Below are 22,370 nucleotides of genomic sequence, written 5' to 3'. Positions count from 1 at the left end.
GATTTCACTGCGTCACTTTTAGGACACCGTTGCGTCAAAATCTTGCACCTGCCTCACAGCAGGCGTAAGACTGATGCAGGCCCTTTCACATGGTGCTGGCCCCATATGAAAAGAAGCATTGCTGGAGTTGCGTCACTTTTGTGACACACTCCAGCAATGCATCACTTTTGCGCTTACAGATACGTCAGAAATACTGACGTATCTGTAACTCCTTGCAACATAATGCGTCATACATTAAATATGACGCATGAGTAGAAGACTGAAGGACTCATTTATGAGGCCATGTGTCACTTTTATGCCGCCGGTGCGTCACTTTTTGTGATGCACCAGTGGTGTAAAAAATGCACCTTGTTGAGTCATATTTACAAAGTGACGCATCTAGGTAGATGCGTCACTTTGTAAACCCCTGCGCCATATTATACTTGCGCCAGGTGTAATGTATGCAAAGGAGGCGTATTGACGCAAGAAAGGGTCGTAGAAGTGGCGCAGTGAAATCTATGAGATTTCACTGCGTCACTTTTACGACACCGTTGCGTCAAAATCTTGCGCCTGCCTCACAGCAGGCGTAAGACTGACGCAAGCCCTTTCACATGGGGCTGGCCCCATGGTAAACGATGCATTGCTGGAGTTGAGTCACTTTTGTGACACACTCCCAGAAGGTGAGTGTGGGGAACGAGAGTGAGGAGAAGGAGAGTGAATATGGGGAATGTGGATAAGTGAAGAAAATGTAGTAAAAGAACGGTGGTGTGGAAGGGTAAGAAAAGAGCAGTGATTTTTAGGAAAGAGTGGAGATACAGACTGGATAAAGACAATTGAGTGAGAGACAAGGTGAGTAAGGCAGTGAAAAATAGAGAAAGTGAAAGAAAAAGTAAGAGTAGAAGACTGAAGGCCACATTTATGAGGCCATGCGTCACTTTTACGCCGCCGGTGCGTCACTTTTTGTGACGCACCAGTGGTGTAAAAAATGCACCTTGTTGAGTCATATTTACAAAGTGACGCATCTAGGTAGATGCATCACTTTGTAAACCCCTGCGCAACATTATACCTGCGCCATGTTTAATGTATGCAAAGGGGGCATATTGACGCAAGAAAGGGTTGTAGAAGTGACGCAGTGAAATCTATGAGATTTCACTGCGTCACTTTTAGGACACCGTTGCGTCAAAATCTTGCACCTGCCTCACAGCAGGCGTAAGACTGACGCAGGCCCTTTCACATGGTGCTGGCCCCATATGAAAAGAAGCATTGCTGGAGTTGCGTCACTTTTGTGACACACTCCAGCAATGCATCACTTTTGCGCTTACAGATACGTCAGAAATACTGACGTATCTGTAACTCCTTGCGACATAATGCGTCATACATTAAATATGGCGCATGAGTAGAAGACTGAAGGCCTCATTTATGAGGCCATGCGTCACTTTTATGCCGCCAGTGCGTCACTTTTTGTGACGCATCAGTGGTGTAAAAAATGCACCTAGTTGAGTCATATTTACAAAGTGACGCATCTAGGTAGATGCATCACTTTGTAAACCCCTGCGCAACATTATACCTGCGCCATGTTTAATGTATGCAAAGGGGGCATATTGACGCAAGAAAGGGTTGTAGAAGTGACGCAGTGAAATCTATGAGATTTCACTGCGTCACTTTTAGGACACCGTTGCGTCAAAATCTTGCGCCTGCCTCACAGCAGGCGTAAGACTGACGCAGGCCCTTTCACATGGGGCTGGCCCCATGTGAAAGGAATGAATTGCTGGAGTTGCGTCACTTTTGTGACACACTCCAGCAATGCATCACTTTTGCGCTTACAGATACGTCAGAAATACTGACGTATCTGTAACTCCTTGCGACATAATGCGTCATACATTAAATATGGCGCATGAGTAGAAGACTGAAGGCCTCATTTATGAGGCCATGCGTCACTTTTATGCCGCCAGTGCGTCACTTTTTGTGACGCATCAGTGGTGTAAAAAATGCACCTAGTTGAGTCATATTTACAAAGTGACGCATCTAGGTAGATGCGTCACTTTGTAAACCCCTGCGCCACATTATACCTGCGCCAGGTGTAATGTATGCAAAGGGGGCGTATTGACGCAAGAAAGGGTCGTAGAAGTGACGCAGTGAAATCAATGAGATTTTACTGCGTCACTTTTAGGACACCGTTGCGTCAAAATCTTGCGCCTGCCTCACAGCAGGCATAAGACTGATGCAGGCCCTTTCACATGGGGCTGGCCCCATGTGAAAGAATGCATTGCTGGAGTTGCGACACTTTTGTGACACACTCCAAGAAGGTGATTGTGGGGAACGAGAGTGAGGAGAAGGAGAGTGAACGGGCCTGCGTCTGTCTTACGCCTGCTGTGAGGCAGGCGCAAGATTAAATCGATCAGCTTGTTGTCTAGAATTACTCCCAGGTTCCTGACAAAAGGCTTGGGGGCGGTGCAGAGACCAAGGGAGTCTGGCCACCAGTCTGATGACCAGATTTGGTCAGCTTTGCCAAAAAGCATGACTTCAGACTTTCCCGCGTTCATCATAAGATAGTTTCTGGTCATCCATTCTTGTATACTAGTCATACAGTTTTTGAACCTATTTTTTATGTCATCAGGGTTTTGGTTAATGGTGACGAGAATTTGAGGAACTTCACAGGAACTTCATTCCTCATTGAAAACACTAATATAAACTAGAAAGATATCTCAGCAGGAGAATATATATGCTAGAGGTGGAGTGCTGCGTGCCACCTTCAGCCACGCTTAAAACCAGGTGAGGCATTCAGCAGATCAAGAACGAACAGACCAGCCTGATTGCAGAGGCTCTCCACCCTTGCCGACCAGGACCTTCAGTTTTATGGAGACATATGTGTTACACTTTTTGAATAAACGTAGCATCAGATTTTTTGAATAGCCAAAGAGTACTAATCAAAAGTGGGAATTATTCAAATGTTTAAGTTACTTTTGCAACTCAGACACCTCTCATACGTACATTACACCACAAGTAAATTGCATTGTTTTTCATATGTTCACTTTTAATGCTTTTTAACATGTTTTTAGATCGTCAATTACCTTGTCCCCAGATGTCCACACACTGGCTCTGTAGAGTTGGACATGTACCCATCAGACAGTATCCCATTTGGCCGTTACAAGGGAAACCATTCCTATGGTGCCGGTCAAGTCTGCAATCAGAATGTTTGCCATCACATCTATCAGTCAAGTCACAATCATTTTTACTTGGTCGGCACACCGTACCAGCTTTTTTAATCTGTGAAAGGAAAAGAATAACACATACAGCTAGTAAGTACACTTCCATTAGAAGAAACAGGATTGCTGAAGTTTGTACATAAAGACTTCCCCACCCTAGTAAGATTCCGACCTCAGGAAACATTAAATGACAACTTCCCTGTTACTCAAGAAAGTAGATGGGATTATGATATGATCTACAACTCCTTTTTCTTTTTCTTTTATGATTTGCGAAGTTATATACGACCCGTGGATTTGGATGCATCTTATATTAGCAATACATGAATTGGTGATGACATTTGTGTACATGGCAGGCATAACTAGGATGGAGAACAGTTTCCATAGATTTCTAACAACAGGCTTTCAACTTTAAAACTGTAATGGATAATCTCAAGGCATACTCTAGAGGGGTTACGATTAAATACGCAGTTGACTGAAATGGGAAACAACGCAACAATGGGGTTCAGCTCTTTTTTGGTTTAACAAAACTCGAAACTGAACATAAAAAAGCAATTCTAGTTAGATACCCACTAGAAACTGATTGTTTTCTGCATTTGAAAGAATGCTGGAGTAAAATTGGGCAGGCATTTTGTGAAAAGGCGGCTGCTTCCTACTTAGTCCATTAACAAAATAATGGCATAAACATTTAAAGAAAAACAGAAAATCACTAAATTAGTGAGTATTAAGGATAACAAATGAAAACTCTTTTCCCAATCTAGAACGATCCTGCATCACTTTTGGCTATTTTAGTTCAGTTCGTTAACTTTATTTCGGTCCCAATGGACCATAAAAGTGCATAAGAAAAAAACATACATTACAACGATTAAAATAATAAATATAGACTCCACTTAAAATACAATAATAAAATACAAATATTTACGGATTTAGAGGAATAGCTCAATACAGAAAAATAAAACCTGATTAAACATTAAATTCATGATCCAACAGATGCATTATAGTTAAAACAGAATAGTTCCTAATGGTCAGTGGCTACATTAATCAATTTCCTGCGTCTATGCCATATTCCATTCAAAAAACGTGAGACGGAAAAAATAATGGGGGGGTGCGTATCATACTTTAGCACTCTAAACGCTTGGGCACACTGGCGAAAACCTAGATTTCTACAAATTGGTAACAGCCAGTGTTTTCGTGCAGCCTGATATGCTGGGCAAAGAAAGAAAACATGAATTTCGTTTTCCATGTGGTGTTCACAAAGTGGGCAGTCCGTACTCTTGTTACTGTCCCATTTGCAGGTGAACACTCTGAGCAAAAGAGTACCCAATCTGAATTGCATATATAGTTTTCTAGCTGATGCGGGGTATATCAGATCTAAAAATTCTTCCCTTAAGTAGTCTGCTTTGACCTGGATGAGCTCAGTGGTCAGTCTTCCCCCCTCTGAACTCGCATGGATGGATGCTAAGTTATAATTCCTGTAGTGGCAAACCAAGTCAACTTTGGTTAACTCTGGACAAGCTACATCAGGAATTTCCCAGATCTCCGATATACCAATCCTGATACAAGTTGCCTTTATGTGGGTCAACCACGGGATCTTCTTGCCTTTCAGTGCGTCCCACATTTCCCTAAATTCATTTTTATAGCAGACAAGTTCAGGCATGGACCATAGTCTTTTCCAATATGTTAAAGGGCGTAGTGTCAATAGGGAGTAGCCCTAGGTCCATGCGTAAAGGTACGAGCGGAGGGCTCACTGGGAGGGTCAATATATTCCTCATAAATGCGTGTTCTACCTTAGCTAAGTTAGATTTTTGGTGACCCCAAAGTTCGGCCGATCTAGCCTGTACACTATAAATTTCGATGACTGGACCCGCAGGCTTAAACTTAGACTCTCGATGCAATTTCTGGATCCCCCCCACCACTTTTGTTAGCTTAAGTGCCGCCTTTGCCATCTGGGGATCACATTCCAGGTGTTCTCCCAGCGTGATGCCCAAATACTCAAAGGTTTTAACTCGCTCCAATGGGCTTCCACCCAGAATGGGGTTTGGGCGTGTCTGCCTCGGGGAATTGAAAATCATAAACTTGCTTTTATATAGGTTAATCTCCAGACCCCTTAATGCACAGAAGTCAGCAAAGCCATCCAAGGTTCGTTGGATTCCCGTTGATGTCCTGGACAACAACAGAATGTCATCCAAAAACATCAATGCGGACACCCGACCTGTAACTAACCTCGGGGCGTCTATATCCTTGACTCCAAGGAGGTGGTTAACAATCCATTCATGTAGAGGCAGAACAAGGTGGGGGCCAAGACGCATCCCTGGCGCATCCCTTGGTTCACCGGGAAGCGAGCTGACAATTTGCCATACTTCCCACACCTAACTTGCACGTAGGTACCAATATGGAGCCTCTTTAGGACATTCAAAAGGTAGCCTGGTAGACCAAGTTCATTTAATACACTCCACAGTTTATCTCTGGGAGCCAGGTCAAACGCTGACCGCAGGTCAACGAAGATCATGTAGAGGCTGCCACCCTCTACACTCACCATTTTCCAGTATAAAACCTGGAGTCTAAATAGCTGATCCTAAGTGGATGTACCCAACCTGAAACCAGCCTGAAAAGGAGTTAGAATCTCATTTACTTTCATCCAGCTCTGTATTCTGTCTAGGATGATCCGTCCCATCAGTTTTTGGGTAACATCTATCAGACTGATGGGCCTGTAATTAGACGGTTTGAGGGGGCAGCCTTTTTTATAAATAGGAACTATTTCAGCGCCACGCCACGTTTCCGGAGGATCATACCTTTTAATATAGCATTATAGAGAACACACAAGTAAGGAGCCCATATTTTTGGTTCAGACCGAAATAGGTCCCCCAGTAGTTTATCTAGACCGAGCGCCTTGTTAGGAACCAGTTTTAAAATTGAAGCTTCCACCTCCAAGAGGGAAATCTCCCAGGCCCCCTCCAGTCAATGCTTGTGGGGGAGGCTTGGGAGTAAGGTTACGGGGCCATCATCACTCGAAGAAGCATACAAAGCCTCAAAGTGCGCTTCCCAAGCCGTCGCGGCTATGTTTGGTTCAGTTGCCAAATTGCCTGCCCTACTCCCGCAACTAACGATTGTCCAGAAAGATTTCGAATCTTTAGACTTCAATGCAGTTCTAAGGTCTTCCCAATTATCTGCCTCCCACTCTCTCTTTTCCTTCTGAATGACCCGCTTATACAAAAGCTGATATTGCCTTATCCTGTGCTTTAACCGCATGTATCAAATTCTTTTTAGCTTTCCAACAATTGGCATTATACCAAGGGTGGGCCACAACAGGTTTTACTTTTGATCTTCCTTCTGGGTAAAACACATCAGATAGTTCCAGGATAAGCTTTTTATGTATGTTTAAAGGCTTGTCCCCTGGTCCTTGATGCGGGGTATCAACCTCCACCTCGCCAATATTACTTAAGTGCGGCAAAGTCCTTTCATATAGGTCAGCAAGTTTGTTGGGGGATCCTAATATATGTGGCCATTTAACTCTCTGCCTGTTATTAGTTATTAAAAGCGGAGGATCTAAAGAGTTAGGATCAAAATCTGGATTGGACAAACCCAGACTTCCTGGTTTCAGCATCACGACCAAGGGGTTATGGTCACTATCTTTCCTAGAATAAATCTGGAAGTCCAGGACCAGGCCCTATGTTCTAGGTTCCACCAGGATGTAGTCGAGAATGGAATTTTGACCTTCTCTATTGAAGGTCATTCTACCAGGTCTGTCTGAATTTGTCCTCCCATTACAAGCTCTGAGAGAGGACGAGAGAGTAAGGGAGTTGATTTGGAGCACCAGCGGGAACCAAGCTCTAACTACCAGAATCTGAGGTTCAGGTATATACCAGTGCTGATCCTCATCATCTAGGCCATCTTGGGTTACATCTGAGAGGGGCTCGAACTGACAGTTGAAGTCACCACCCACTATTACGGTGACGGCTATGTCAAGGGTTAAAATAAACTGCCTGAGTTGGTCAATAGCTCCAGACTACTTCCCACTCGGAGTTGGTCATGAGTAGTTGTTTATTAGGGCAGTTTGTCTATTTTCTGGAAGTGTTAGGAGGACAAACTGCACGTCAAGAGAGCCAGTAGGGATCTGTACTGCCTTGGCCCCCAGGTGAATGCCCACCCAGATGCTAAGTCCCCCCGAGGGCCTGCACCTGCCCTTTGTAGTTACCAATATGCTAAAGGTGGAAAACCCTCTCCTCTGAATATCTCCCAGCGCCCAAGTCTCCTGGAATTGACAAACATCACTTTTATCCACAAACGCTCCCCAGTCTGGGCAGGACAGTTTATTTTTAATCCCGGCCACATTCCAGGAGAGAATTTTAATAGATTATTTTGGCTCCCGAACCTCAATTACAGATTGAACTAAATTGGAACATTCGTCCCGGGTAAGCGGGTTCACAATAATATTCCCACTAGTGTTTGGTCCCATCTCCTGTGTCTCCCCCTCGTGATTCCTCCCTACCTCCACCGGAGAGACAGCACAACTTACATCCTCCAGGGTCATTATTTGAGGAGTTCCATGTACTGCATCCAGTGTGTTGGTCCCACTGCCCCCTCTGCCCACACACCTTGAATCCTCACTAGCTAGCTGACCCCCCTGGGACCTGGGTACAGTGGTGGAGCACACATAAGTCTTTGGCCAATTCGGGCTACGGGTCTGTCCTGCGCAGCATCAAGGGAGGGTTGGGATAGGCAACTGGTTAGGCGTCAGTCTATTTGGTCTAGAACACTAAATCTATTGCTCAAGGGAAACAAGTCACTACTGGAGGTACAGGTGTTGCCTCCCATCCGGGTGACTTGTGCCACCCCGACCCTGGAGCCCATAGTATAACTACCTCCCCATTGGTGTCCCCCTCTAGGACCAGTGGTGGTCGGACAGAAATAGGTTAGGGGAGAGATTGGATTTGTGTTCAAGAACAGTCCGGGGCCCAGTTACAGATATGGTCCACCACCTAACTGTTCCTAAAATTAATTACTACGCAGTCTCCCCTTGTACTTTTAGCCCGTGGCCCCACCCAGTCCACACGTCGAGCGAAAAGAATTTCACTGGATGCGTGCAAGGGAAGTGGCCTATTGGAGTTCAGCCAGTGGATGCATTTATGCTTGAGGTCCCCATAATCCTCCCTTTTCCCCTGCTGAAGGGCTGGGACCACAACAAGAACTATTACATACGGGACAGACTCGGGGAGGAGATCTAAACATTTTTGTTCAGTTACTCGAACATCGCGAGTAGTACTCTTATTGGGTGGAACTTGCGAATTTGGTACCCCTCTGCCCCCCTCGTTCATGTTTGCTCTGTCCCTTTCTAAGTTATTATTTGCTATATCCTCGCTAGATTGAACTATCTGGTCCTCTCCCGGCATGCTTTGTGGAATCGTGCTGGCTAGATTATTTGTTTCAGGCAGCACAGTAGAATGGCAGGCTACATTAACACGCCCTGGCGTCCTTTTTATAGTAGCGTTGACATCTGGAACCAGCCCCCTCCCCTGGAGCTGCTACATGCAGTTGTTCTAGGCGTAAAAGTCTGCTTTCAATAGCATTGAGTCTATCATGGAGGGGAAGACAGGACTTGGTGAAGATGTTTTCCATTTTGACCCAGAAAACCTCTCCATGTTCCGTGAAGCCTACAACATCAGAGGATGATAAGATCGTAGGCACTTGATCATTCCGCTTGGAGGAAACTGGACTGTCAATAATTGTTGTCAATTGTCCTTCCCCCATATTGTTACATTTCTGGATTTTGGCTTTCCTCTTGTTTACAGAAGCACCTCCACGCTTTCTTTTAGAGACTGTTCCAGGGGCTTCAATGCCCGTTTTTGAGCTACTGGCAGATCGAGTTTGCAATCTCAAGGTAGACGGGCCCATAGAGTTGTGTTTTTGGGCAGAGGCACAATGGACAGAGGATATACCCTCCACGTTCACTGGGGAATCCGGATGTCTGGATTCTATTTGTACCTGATGACAGCCCACGCTGCCACCACCCATGGAATCAATATCAGCACTTCCTTGCCGATTAGGCGATGGTGCCTGTGCCAAACAGCCCAAGGACGACCGTTTATCAAAAATTGGATCCAGGGATAACCTCCTTTCAGTAATGTCTATTTGATGTGCCAGCATAGAGGAAGCCCTGGTAAGAAATTGGTCCAGGCTTCCTACAAACGACCCCCTGGGATTGACTTTCTCCTCTTCCTCACTTTAGAAGACGCCATTAAAGTTAAGTTGTAGCAATAACAATAGTTCCTCAGAACAAGTGGAGTAACAGTTGTACTTCGAGAGTCAATCAGCAGGGATAACCAATTTATTTCAGTACTAACCTTGGCTAGATCAATAGTATGCAGGCAAAAAGGGGGTGGCCCCATCCCGTCCTTGTCCGGTCACGAACGGGCCCGCCCTTGGCCCGGGCTACGCCAGCCGCACGTCCGCGCGCGTCCGCCCGGTGGAGGTCATTGCTTCCTGAAGTACTGCCGGTGTCTCCTGATGGCCACTGCGGCTCTCTGGGGCTTGGAGTCCCTTGGAATCTTCACTGTCTCACGGTTCCAAAATGCGCAGCGTCTCCGGCTAAGCGGGAGACGCAAGGAGTATTTAAATGCCCCCGGTGTAAGGAGGAGGGGTGGGGCGGTCTCCTGATGTCCCCCGCGGCTCTCTGGGGCTTGGAGTCCCTTGGAATCTTCACTGGCTCACGGTTCCCAAATGTGCAGCGTCTCCCGCTTCGCAACGAGTATTTAAATGCCCCCGGTGTAAGGAGGAGGGGCGGGGCGGTCTCCTGATGGCCCCGCGGCTCTCTGGGGCTTGGAGTCCCTTGGAATCTTCACTGGCTCACGGTTCCCAAATGCGCAGCATCTCCCTGGCTATTTTAACAATCTCTGTATAGGGGTGAAATGAAAAATCCTGAGACAAAAAATTGTGATTACTTAAAAACTGTTGGCATATCAATGCTGAGAAAACCCTAAATTAATATGCTAGAGGCAGATACATCTATAGTAAAAGTTAAACCTTTAAGCCCTTCTTTATCATTAGGTAGAGCTGCAGGGGAGGTCGAGATTCCTATGGAATTCTAAAAACTTTTTATGGATAAACTTGCTCCTGTCTTTTTACAAATGTTTAAAACATTGACCTAAGGCAGGCTATCCCTTTGTAATGAGATTCTGTCAATATAGTAATTTTTTTTTACAAAGCGGATGCCTTCCATTAACGGAGGATCATACAGCTCTATTTCCCTAATAGACCCCTACCATGCGTAGACAGATGCTTGCCTCTCTGGTGAAGGCCCCCTAAAAAGGAAATTTACATAGGGGCTATTACTAAGTGATACTGAGGTAGGAGCTGTGAATCTTCTATCAGACACTCAGGGATTAGAAACCAGACCCAGTATTTATTTCCAAAAAGCAGAGCCTGAAGATCTTTATCAAATTGGAAGGCAACTCAAAAACATATTATCAGATTATAGCCGTTTAACAGCACAAAAATCTATGGTGTGAAAATGGCATTCAGAAAATTAAGAAGCAGAACAGTCTTTATGAAAAGACTAGGCACAGCCCAATCACAGAGAAGAAGCAACACCTGTTCAGAACACATCAGGATGCTTTCAGGAACACTTACTATCCCAGAATCTTTTACCTCCTGCCCTTCATCAACAACTAAGGCTCAGAAAACACAAAATCAAGATAAACAAAGGGACCTCAAGGTAATTACGAAAGATTCCTTAGATCAGCCTCTAGTTACTCAGACCAAGGGGGCTGAACCCCTGTCTAACTCTTGTCCAGAGGAATTGGTTTCCCAATATCAATGTGAACCTCCTATTACAATCGTGAAAACTGAGTCAGGCTTCACTCTTCTGGACATAAATATGAGTCAGGTAATTTCAGTACCTCCCCTAAAAATGCCAAAGGAGATGCTACAACAGTTTAACAGTACGTCTACTAACCACCTGGACGTTGATGATGACCTATCCTTAATCCCAGATTTTCTGCTGTTATTATCACTGGATCTCCAAAAAATTAGAGCCTCAGTCGCGGAATTGCTGTGTTCCTTGCAAGCTGTTTTGGAAGCAATACTGACATTACTAGGCAAATTGACAGTAGTTTCAGATCATATCATGGAAACCCAATCAGTATTGCTTCAATTTTTGAGAGACCAGAAAAGCTTCAAACCCATGCATGCATAATTGAAAATGACACTAAGAAATTATCTGAACTAAGTGACAACTGTTCTCAGACAAAAAAATTGGGCTGCTCTAGTAAGCACAAAAAAAAGAGGTACTCAAACAAATAGTGGAAGTCATAAGTCTCAAAACATAAAACAGGATCAAGTCAACAAAATGTATTCTATAAAAAAGCTTTTTGAGATACTGATGGGAAGCAGCTCACAAATTGCAACCCCCAAATTCTATTCAATCTCTACTCGCAAAGAAATACAGGTGACAAACCAAAATATTCAACAACAACAACCTGCAGGACTTGCTCCCTCTCAGTCGAAATCAGAGAAACTCGAGAAATAAGGAACGTTTCTTAAAAAAATCTCTAAAAATCCAGCTGTGGGAATCATGAAACTAAAAGTGCAAAACCAGAAACCAAAACCACAAAAAGAAGGAAAAGAAATACCCACAAACTTATGAAAGCAAAGCCCAGGAAAACATTTTTCCAAGGGATTCTGGGCAGGCACAGGGGCACAGACATAAGTCACAAATTCACCTATAGATATCTTAAGTAACACTGACAATGACAACAACAAGGGATCATCTCCCCAATTCTCTCAGGCAGGTGCCTTAAGAGACTTGAATCTCTGGTAACTAACTTTATAACTAAAGGTTCTCAACAGAATATAAGCAATCTTGACCAGGATGCCACTTCTGTCGATTTAAATGCAATGAGAAAAGGACACAGCCAAATTCAAGACGTCTATCTAACTTTAGAGTTATCCAATCTCTTCCTAGTAGGAGATGACCCTTTAAATCGAAAAAGGGTACATAATATCATTCATAGTCTTCCCCCCTTGAAAATGCACTTTTTCTCTGATCTAAAACTGACCTCTTTCCCAGATAAGGCTGATGTATTTACAGTCCAAGTAGACTTCTGGGATAGTAAAATTCCAGCAATTATCTAAAATAAGCGAGAGCTCCTGCACAAGTATGGATTTGATGTGACTGGAATCGGGCAAAAGATTCCTCAGGCTTTATCACAGGCTCCATTAATGCCCCAAAGGCAACCTCCGCATATTTTCTTCTCTTCTGATCAAAATAAATCTGTGCAAAGTCCATAGGATTGGCAAATTGACAACCTAACAGGATGTATAACAGAAGGAGAGCGATCAATACGGAATCTTAATCTTTACGAAACAATTAATTCAAAAAAGGAAAAATCTTGGTCCTGGCTTGCGGATTACCTAAATGCAAACAGGCAGGGACATGGAACAAAACTAACCTTTTATCAAAGGCTCCATCTAGTAAGCACAAAAAAAGAGGTATTCAAACAAATAGTGGAAGTCATAAGTCTCAAAACATAAAACAGGATCAAGTTGACAAAACGTATTCTATTAAAAAGCTTTTTGAGACACTGATGGAAAGCAGCTCACAAATTGCAACCCCCAAATTCTATTCAATCTCTACTCGGAATGAAATACAAGTGACAAACCAAAATATTCAACAACAACTTGCAGGGCCTGCTCCCTCTCAGTCGAAAATCAGAGAAACACAAGAAATAAGGGAAGTTTCTTAAAAAATTCTGTAAAAATCCAACTGTGGGAATCAAGAAACTAAAAGTGCAAAACCACAAACCAAAACCACAAAAAGAAGGAAAAGAAATACCCACAAACTTATGAAAGCAAAGACCCAGAAACTAAAATTTTCCAAGGGATTCTGTGCAGGCACAGGGGCACAGACATAAGTCACAAATTCACCTATAAATATCTTAAGTAACACTGATAATGACAACGACAAGGGATCATCTTCCCAATTCTCTCAGTCAGGTGCCTTAAGAGAATTGAATCCCCTGTTAACTAACTTTATAACTAAAGGTTCTCAATAGAATATAAGCAATCTTGACCAGGATGCCACTTCTGTCGATTTAAATGCAATGAGAAAAGGACACAGCCAAATTCAAGACGTCTATCTAACTTTAGAGTTATCCAACCTCTTCCCAGTAGGAGATGACCCTTTAAATTGGAAAAGGGTACTTAATCTCATTCATAGTCTTTACCCCTTGAAAATACTCTCTTCCTATGATCTAAAACTGATCTCCTTCCCAGATAAGGCTGATGTATTCACAGTCCAAGTAGACTTCTGGGATGGCGAAATTCCAGCAATTATCTAAAAGAAGCAAGAGCTTCTGCACAAGTATGGATTTGACGTCATTGGAATCAGGCAAAAGATTCCACAGGCTTTATCACAGGCTCCATTATTGCCCCAAAGGCAACCTCCGCATATTTTCTTATCTTCTGATCAAAATAAACCTGTACAAAGTCCAAAGGATTGGCAAATTGACAAGCTAACAGTATGTATAACAGAAGGTGAACGATCAATACGCAATCTTAATCTTTACAAAACAATTAATTCAAAAACTGAAAAATCTTGGTCCTGGCTTGCGGCTATCCTAAAAGCAAACAGGAAGGGTAAAGGAACAAAAGTAACCTTTTAGCAAAGGCTCCATCCCCTCCATCGACTATTTCTCTTGGAATATTGCAGGCCTGGATCCTCAAAAACAATCAAGTCTTCTTAAAAGCTAGTATGTCTCTGAGAAACCTGGCTACTTGAAAATTTTAGTCAAAAGGATTGTTTTTCTTTTGAAATTCCAGCAAAAAGGTGGATAGAGGCCACGCAAAGGGGAATTTGATGATTCTGCTGAAGGTAGATATAAAGGGGAACTTGGGGAGTAAAAACGTGCAATGCATAAGGATTCATATAGGCAATAAAAATTCTTAAACTAAGGAAATCATATTTCTTTTTAACACCTGTATAACTCCCAGACTTGAACTCAATGTAATGCTTGCAAAAATATTCGATAAGGTAGTTTGAATGGTAGAGTCATTTGGCAGACATTAATTCCTCATCCCAGGAGACTTCAATGCAAAAATCTCCAACCACGTGATAAAAACTTGTAGGATCACAGATAAAGAATTAGTCTGGGCTATTCCATCCTCAATTTTTCCTGACAACATAAAAACAGACAGAAGAGGAAAGATGCTACTCAAACTAGCAATTGGAACTAGTGGAGTAATCTTTAATGGTAGGCTCAACTGGGATATACTGGCAAGCTACACACAAAAAGTAGTCCACTGCAGTTCCATATAGACTATATAGTACGCAGCCCATCGTTATCAAAAATGCAATTATTTAGACCTCCAATTCCTACCTGATAGCAACCACACAATACTCCATCTGAATTTCTCGATGTCTGCCTCATGGTTGCTGTCTCGGATGAATGGTGAGTCAGTCTTAGATTCCAAGCAGGGCTGTATAATCTGGAATATGTCAACCATAAATATAATCTATGAAGTAATATCCACTCATCAATTTTGTTTGGTAGATCATACTCTCAGCCCTCTTAAGAATTTCGAGCAAACTTTGACTGCCATCATCAATAAACTCCATAAGAAGGCTCTCACATACAATACTTCTCCTAAGTCTAAGAAGATGACAGGAGGAGAGCACATCTCTAAAAGACAAAATCAATTAATCAAGCTTCGACGTGTCACCTTTTCAAGTTCAGGACGAGTAGAAATAGCTAGCTTGAAGACATTGTTTTAAAGACTTCTTCAGGAAAATAAACAAAGTAGCGTCTGACAAACATTGGTTAGATTTACATATTCCTGCCACTAAAAGGAACTCCAAGCAATTCTGGCACTTGATTGCTGAAAGGAATTGGTAATTTTAATTCCTTAAAGGCAGCGCCAATATCAGAGAGGTTTCTTAACCTCCAAAGTAGCCCATGTACCATCAGGATGTTTAAGTTTGGCGATATGTGCTCTTGCAGTTCAAGCTTGAAGGCGTTGCGCCAAGCATGCCCCAATCTTATCCCCCCTGTGTAGAATTTCTGTTTAAGGGCAAGCAAGAGTCTCTCTGCCTTATTAGTGTGATGTAAACGCAGTTGATCCCGTAGCTGAGCAAGTAGCCATTTATTGTAGAGGGATGGTCGTAAGTGATCTTTTCATTCTAGGGTTTTAATGTCCCTAGAAAAGGAGGTCTCCAGTAAGTGAGATTCAAGGTTTCTGGCAATAGAAATAGATGAAATAACACCATGGACAGTGGCCTTAAAAGCGTCCCATCGGGTAGCCTCAGAGGTATCAGTGTAGTTAGCGACAAAGAAGGCCTCAATCTCCCTTCGAACATCCGCCACATCAACAGAATCCCGGAGGACCGGAGGGGGCAATTAGCATCTAGGTAAAGTCTCTCTATGAGGGTTGGGGTGTAGTAAAGATATCAAAACATGTAAATGATCAGATAAGGAGATATCAGATATCTCTTTGCACTTAGTTGTCATTGAGGGAGAGGGAGAAAGAAATAATCAATATGAGAGTATGATCGGTGTAAGTGAGAAAAAAAAAGAATAGTCCTTGGAGTCAGGGTGCAAATGTCTCCATGCGTCAACTAAACCTAAGTCTGTGGTATTGTTTTTTAGAGCTGCTGACATAGCCCCTGAGCTTTGATATGCTTGTGCTGTGAGGTCCCATTCCGGGTTCCACACAATCAATTAATCAAGCTTCGACGTGTCACCTTTTCAAGTTCAGGACGAGTAGAAATAGCTAGCTTGAAGAAATTTTTTTAAAGACTTCTTCAGGAAAATAAACAAAGTAGCGTCTGACAAACATTGGTTAGATTTACATATTCCTGCCACTAAAAGGAACTCCAAGCAATTCTGGCACTTGATTGCTGAAAGGAATTGGTAATTTTAATTCCTTAAAGGCAGCGCCAATATCAGAGACTAAGTGGGAAAAGTGACTTCTGGACCTTTAAAAGTCAAACTTGAGCATATGGGTAGTAGGGATGCATCACCCACCTAGATTTATTCCGGTGGGGTAAAACAACTTTCATGTCCCCCCTCAGGAAAAATAATTGGGATTTATATTAGAAAGGTGAGAACCTCCACAGCTAAAGGTCCAAACATGATACTAATAGAAAGGGCTACAAAGTGACCCTGCAAAGTGGAGTGTGTTCATGGGGCCCCTCTTTCATCATTGCTATTCTACTGCTTAAATTCCATATTCATGGACTGAGAGTATCATTATTCCAATATTAAAAAAGGGCGCTCAACTTAACTCTGGGAACTACAGACAAATTGCACTCTTGGATGCTTCACTGAAAATAATTGCAGCAAGCATCCTCATGCATTTAAGGGACTGGGCTTTTTTCAAAGGTAGAATCCCAAAGTTTCTAGCAGGTTTTTGTCCCAATCACTCTGTGATTGACAACATAGGTTTTTTTAAACTCTACAACTGATAAGTATGCACTGTGTAAATTGCAAATAGTACATAGTCTTTTTGTTGATTTTTCAAAAGGTTTTGATAGAGTTGATAGACCAACTCTTCGGAGGAAACTAAAGAAAAAAGGGCTGCCAGATTTACTATTGAGGTTGATAGTAGCTCTTCACACCTCATCTAGGTGTAAAGTTTATATGGGAGGTGACAAAGGCCTGGCCCACAAGAAATCTGCTCGTAATGGCCTAAAGCAGGGCTCCCTTCTAGCCCCCTCCTGTTGTCACTTTATATAAGCGATTTCCTAGAGATCTTTTTTAAATATAAATAATTTTCCTTCAAAAGTAGCCTATGAAACAATATATGTGTTAATGTATGCCGATGACGTGAATATTTCCAAAACAATGGTGGTGCTAAAAAGCTATACGTATCTCTGGCAAGACTTTTCTCCAACCTTAGAAGTTCATTCTCATCTTCACCAGATGATTAAAAAAGCAGAAGCTCTTATTTAGACCTGAAGGTAATTCTACAATTATTCAGACAAGGGGCATTTTCAAACACTCTTTGAAAAATGTAAGGCCAGATTTGCACCAACCATAACATTTGTCACAGAGTGTATCCTTTAGTCAGATGGAACATTTTGAATAACAGCGAAGGTACATTTTCTCGTGAATTAATGTTATGAAGTCAAGTAGTCCCAGTACAGATCCTTTGCTTGGAATTTGCCATTGTAAGTGCATTCTCAATAGCCTTAGCCAATATAAACAGATGGACTTTCAAACTTCTGCACGCAGAAGAAGACTCTCCAAGGGCCTTACTGAGATACAAAAGCTACCCGTCCCCGTTGAGAAAGCTGCCGCTCAAGTAAAAATCTACTCGAGCGGCAGAAAACTACAGCTCGCACTGTGCAAGATGCCGATTTCTGATTGAACAGTGCCAGATGCTTGTCTGCACTGTGCAATCATTGAAAACGGCATCTTGCACAGTGCGAACAGGCAGCTATGCATTTCGCATAGTGCTATTCGTAGCTCGCATAGTGCGAAGTGCACTGCGCGTAGCTTCGCGAAGTGCTACTTCGCAAACTACACCCAGCCCTAATCACCATGTTGCACTTAAGACTACTCCCTTTAAAGGTTTTTGTTTCAAATCTGTTTATTGAATATATAACAAATTGAAGACATATATCCCAGTCAAAAAAATGTAGATTAAGACCACGCTCCATTTTAAACAGCACAATGTTTCTGAAAAAAACATATTAGGTAGAGTCAATCCTATTCCACATACTCCCAGATCATCTTCCTAAAAAACAAACTGAAAATTGAGGGGGAGTAATTAGTTACCATCTTTTCACAGTCTATCCTGATAGACTTCTCTTCTCAGGGAAAGCCCAAGTGAAACACTCAATAATCCAAGAATTGTATGGGGTCTGTGGTCAAAACGCTGAAGTGGCTAATATCCAGCTATGTATGGTGCCCCTATGTATGCGCTCTGTTCTCTAATTGTTGGAATATTCTGATCTAATGAGAAACAGGAAGCCGTCGTCAATTTTAAACAGACAGAGGGAAAACTAACATTCATCAGAGAGGGAGGGGGAAGGGGAGGATGCGCTGAAAGTACCATTGGCGCGGGAGGGGAATTGATGGCTCATAAGAGGGAAAGATGAAGCCTCTTCTCTCAAGTTGAAGGCTCTGGTGATTCCGGTTGTCAACCCCTAAAGTGAGGTTCCAGAAGGTCATCAAATAGCTAAAAGGCCCATAGTCGAGGGGGGACCAAATGGGAATGTTCAAACTTGGAAAAATAGGGTATACGCGGATGCCAGGTGCGGGTGAATTTAGCTTCCGTCTTATGGATATGGGCAGTAAATAGTTTGAGGGCTAAGACATGCCATAAGCAGAGAAACCATGGGCCTCATTTATGAGGTTTTGCCGGAGGGAAGCGCAGAAGGCCTTCCTGCTGAGCTTCCCTACGGCAAAAGAAAAGGGCAGGAATGCGCCATATCTATAAGATACAGCGCATTCCTGTCCTTTTACCCTGTGCAGGCGCATAATGGGCTGCCTGCGCCAACACAGGCACTTTTGCACAATGGTGCTAGGGTGCCTGCATTACGGGGATGAATATTTTTGTACAGGAAGGTAAACCTTTCTGTACAAAAATAATCACAAGAGGCTTTCCCTCTTTCTATGTGTGCTGCAGAATGCAGCACACATAGAAAAAGGATAAACAAGGAGAAAAAAAGATATTTCTCCCCGTTGCGCCTCCCTCACGTCTCCCCTGGGGAGGCATACGCTTTTGGCACTGCCTCAGATTTACGAATTCTTGTAAATCTGGGGTAGTGTCAAAAGGCCATGGATGTTGCTGGGAGCGCCCCGAGCAACACCCATTGCATGCCTCTTTAACGCAGAAGGTACTGATATTTATGAAGCAGCATTAAGCCAAAAAAAGTGGCTTAGTGCTGCCTGATAAATATCACGTAGGCTTCTGCGCCACGGAACCTTGCAAAAAGTGACGTCCTGATGGCGCACTGGGCCTCATAAATGAGGCCTCATGAGGCTATAAGAGGAGAATGTGGTTTCTTCCACAATAGAGCTATGGACTGCCTAGCAGCTTTCAACATGTGCAACATCAGGCACCAGTCCATATGCGTCATAGCAGTCAGTGTTGAGGGCCTAATGTCTAATAAGGCAACTGTTGGAGAGGAAGGAATAGGGAACACTACTTCTGGCTAAGAATCTCCTTCCAAAACAGTGTAATGCCCGGGCATGACCATCATATATGGATAAAGTCACTTCTGTCACCCTGGCATCTCCAGCACGTCGGAGGGAAGTTTGGGAACTTTTGCTGTAAACGGGTTGGGGTGAAGTACCATCACGGCATAACATACGCGTTGCAGAGTGCTATGATATACCTTTGGGATATCCCGCCAAAATCAATCCCAATCCTCTAGAGTTATGTTGTCGCCTATATCCGAAGCCCACCGCGTCTGATATGTATGGGGAATGGGACACTGTGAGCGCTGTAAGACAATATAGGTGTGGGAGATCAGTCCCTTCACCCCCTCAAATTTGCGAACCTAGGGTTCAAAAGCAGTGAGTTGTCTAGTGGCATATCTGATGATATTGCATCCAAACCCCCTCTCCGTGAGGTGGAAAGCTTGCTTACATTGCTCAAAGGTAAGGACTTTGTATCCCTGGAATAGATCCTGAATGACCCTACATTCACTGTCCGCCGACACGCACTAAATGTCTGAGGTTGCATCGCAGGGGGGAACATGGGACTGCTAACAATAGGTGTGTTAGGGGAGGGAAAAGTAGTCAGACCACGGGAGAGCGGCAGTTTATTTCTAGGACTGTTTTTGTGGGGATGGCTCTGTACGCACTACTGGGGCGGGCCCCATGAGGGAGCCAGGCCAGGTCACACAATGGTCTACAGGACTTGGCCCCGTCCAGATTGAACCAATGTTTTTCGCTCTCCAGAACCACCCACTCCGATATGTACCAGAGATGGAAGGCCCAGTAATACTCCAGAAGGTTAGGGCAAGCAAGTCCACCCCGATCTCGCGGCAGAATCAGAATCTCATTAGAGAAGTGTGAATGAGATTTCCCCCATATAAACTTGGTAAAATCATGTTGGAGAGCTAGGATATCAGAGTGTGGTATTGGAATGGGCAGGGGTTGGAATAGATATAAGATCTTAGGGAGAAGCAACATTTTAATGGTGTTGATACATCCGAACCATGCAAGTGGACGGCCTCTCCATCTGCACAGTTCCTCCTGAATGACAGCTGTATATCTAGGCAAGTTGGCGGAAGTCCAGGATGAAATCAAAAAAGTCAGGTCTAGGCCCAAATATCATATTGCCTGGTCAGACCACTGCAATCAGAGCAGTCTTGCAAATCCTGGACCTCAGAGGCTGGAAGAGTGGGATTAGGGGCATTAGATTTAGCAAGGTTAATCCTTATTCCCGATGTATCTTCAACTGACCGCAGGAGCATAGCTACCGCTGAAAGGGAAGTAGATGGAGAGGAGAGGGAGAAGAGAAGGTCGCCTACAAAGAGAGACATTTTATGTTCACAGCCCCCCATAGGAATACCCTGAATTGTCTGATCGCGTTGAATTGCAATGGTCAGGGGTTCCACTACCAAGGCAAACAATAAAGGGGATAGCAGGCAACCCTGCCGGGTGCCACAGCAGATTGGAATGGGAGCAGTAAGACATCCATTAAGATGAATACAAATAGTGGGTCGCATGTATGGCACCATCAATCTAAAAATCATCACATGGCCCAACCCCACTTTCTGTAGGACCGCTTAAAGAATTGCCAATCCACCTGATCAAAGGCTTTCTCAGCATCAAGGGACACCAAGCAAGCTGGGATATCCCTATATCGTACTTATTCTAAAAGATGAGCTATTCGGCGTGGGAAACATCCTTTACAATGCAACTTTTACAACGCACTACCATTACGACGTAACTTTTACAACGCAAGTCATTACAACGAGAGGGCTCTAGAATAGGGAATAGTTTAATTACTATCCAACACCTTCCATACTATCCACAGGGACTGGAGTTGGAATAGTAAATTAAACTATTCACTATCCAGCGCCCCCCAACGCAAGTCGTTGTAACGACTTGCGTTGTAAAAGTTGCATCGTAATGGCATGCGTTGTAAAAGCATGCATTGTAATGACATACATCCATTCGGCGTATGTTGTCTGCCCCTTGGCGATGATGGATGAACCCTACCTGGTCAGGATCAATGAGACCCAGAAGATGAAGCTCCAGTCGCTTCACCAGGATTTTCATATAGATCTTGGCATTAGTGTTTAAAAGGGCGTTGGAGAGATATGAGGTAGGCAAGGAATGATCCTTTCCTGGTTTTGGAACAAGGACTATTTTTGCTTCAGACATTGTTGGAGTAAGGCTTGAGACATCCATGAAACTGTTAAAAAGATGTAGCAAATGGTCCCAAGCTGCAGATAAAATACCCAATAGAAGGTTATTGGAAGGCCATCAGGGCCTGGAGTCTTTTCCATTGGAAGCTGTTTCAGGGCCCTTGCAATTTCTTTGTGAGTGAAGGGGTCTTCCATCAATCTCACATGATGAGAGTCTATAGACTCCCAAGGGCAAGAGTCCAAAAAGTCAGTGGCTGCCTCGAGAGAGCAAGATGCATCTGCATAAAGTTCGCTATAAAAATTTGATATTGTCAAATGTTTCTTAACCTCCAAAGTAGCCCATGTACCATCAGGATGTTTAAGTTTGGCGATATGTGCTCTTGCAGTTCAAGCTTGAAGGCGTTGCGCCAAGCATGCCCCAATCTTATCCCCCCTGTGTAGAATTTCTGTTTAAGGGCAAGCAAGAGTCTCTCTGCCTTATTAGTGTGATGTAAACGCAGTTGATCCCGTAGCTGAGCAAGTAGCCATTTATTGTAGAGGGATGGTCGTAAGTGATCTTTTCATTCTAGGGTTTTAATGTCCCTAGAAAAGGAGGTCTCCAGTAAGTGAGATTCAAGGTTTCTGGCAATAGAAATAGATGAAATAACACCATGGACAGTGGCCTTAAAAGCGTCCCATCGGGTAGCCTCAGAGGTATCAGTGTAGTTAGCGACAAAGAAGGCCTCAATCTCCCTTCGAACATCCGCCACATCAACAGAATCCCGGAGGACCGGAGGGGGCAATTAGCATCTAGGTAAAGTCTCTCTATGAGGGTTGGGGTGTAGTAAAGATATCAAAACATGTAAATGATCAGATAAGGAGATATC

General features: G+C 43.5%; 1 protein-coding gene across 1 annotated transcript in view; it reads right to left on the bottom strand.

Moving 5' to 3' along the window:
- LOC147683102 (disintegrin and metalloproteinase domain-containing protein 28-like) overlaps positions 1 to 22,370 on the bottom strand; it is a 3,314,421-nt gene that overhangs the window by 831,663 nt on the left and 2,460,388 nt on the right. The window contains exon 10 of the mRNA XM_086942499.1: positions 3,051 to 3,246. Within this exon, the coding sequence (XP_086798625.1) occupies positions 3,051 to 3,246 (196 nt within the window). The remainder of the gene's footprint in view (positions 1 to 3,050; positions 3,247 to 22,370) is intronic.

This window comes from Lissotriton vulgaris, chromosome 11 (assembly GCF_964263255.1).
Source record: "Lissotriton vulgaris chromosome 11, aLisVul1.2, whole genome shotgun sequence".
NCBI classification, from domain to species: Eukaryota; Metazoa; Chordata; class Amphibia; order Caudata; family Salamandridae; genus Lissotriton; species Lissotriton vulgaris.
The sequence above is the reverse complement of the archived record's forward strand: the minus strand, read 5'-3'. Positions and strand labels throughout refer to the sequence as shown.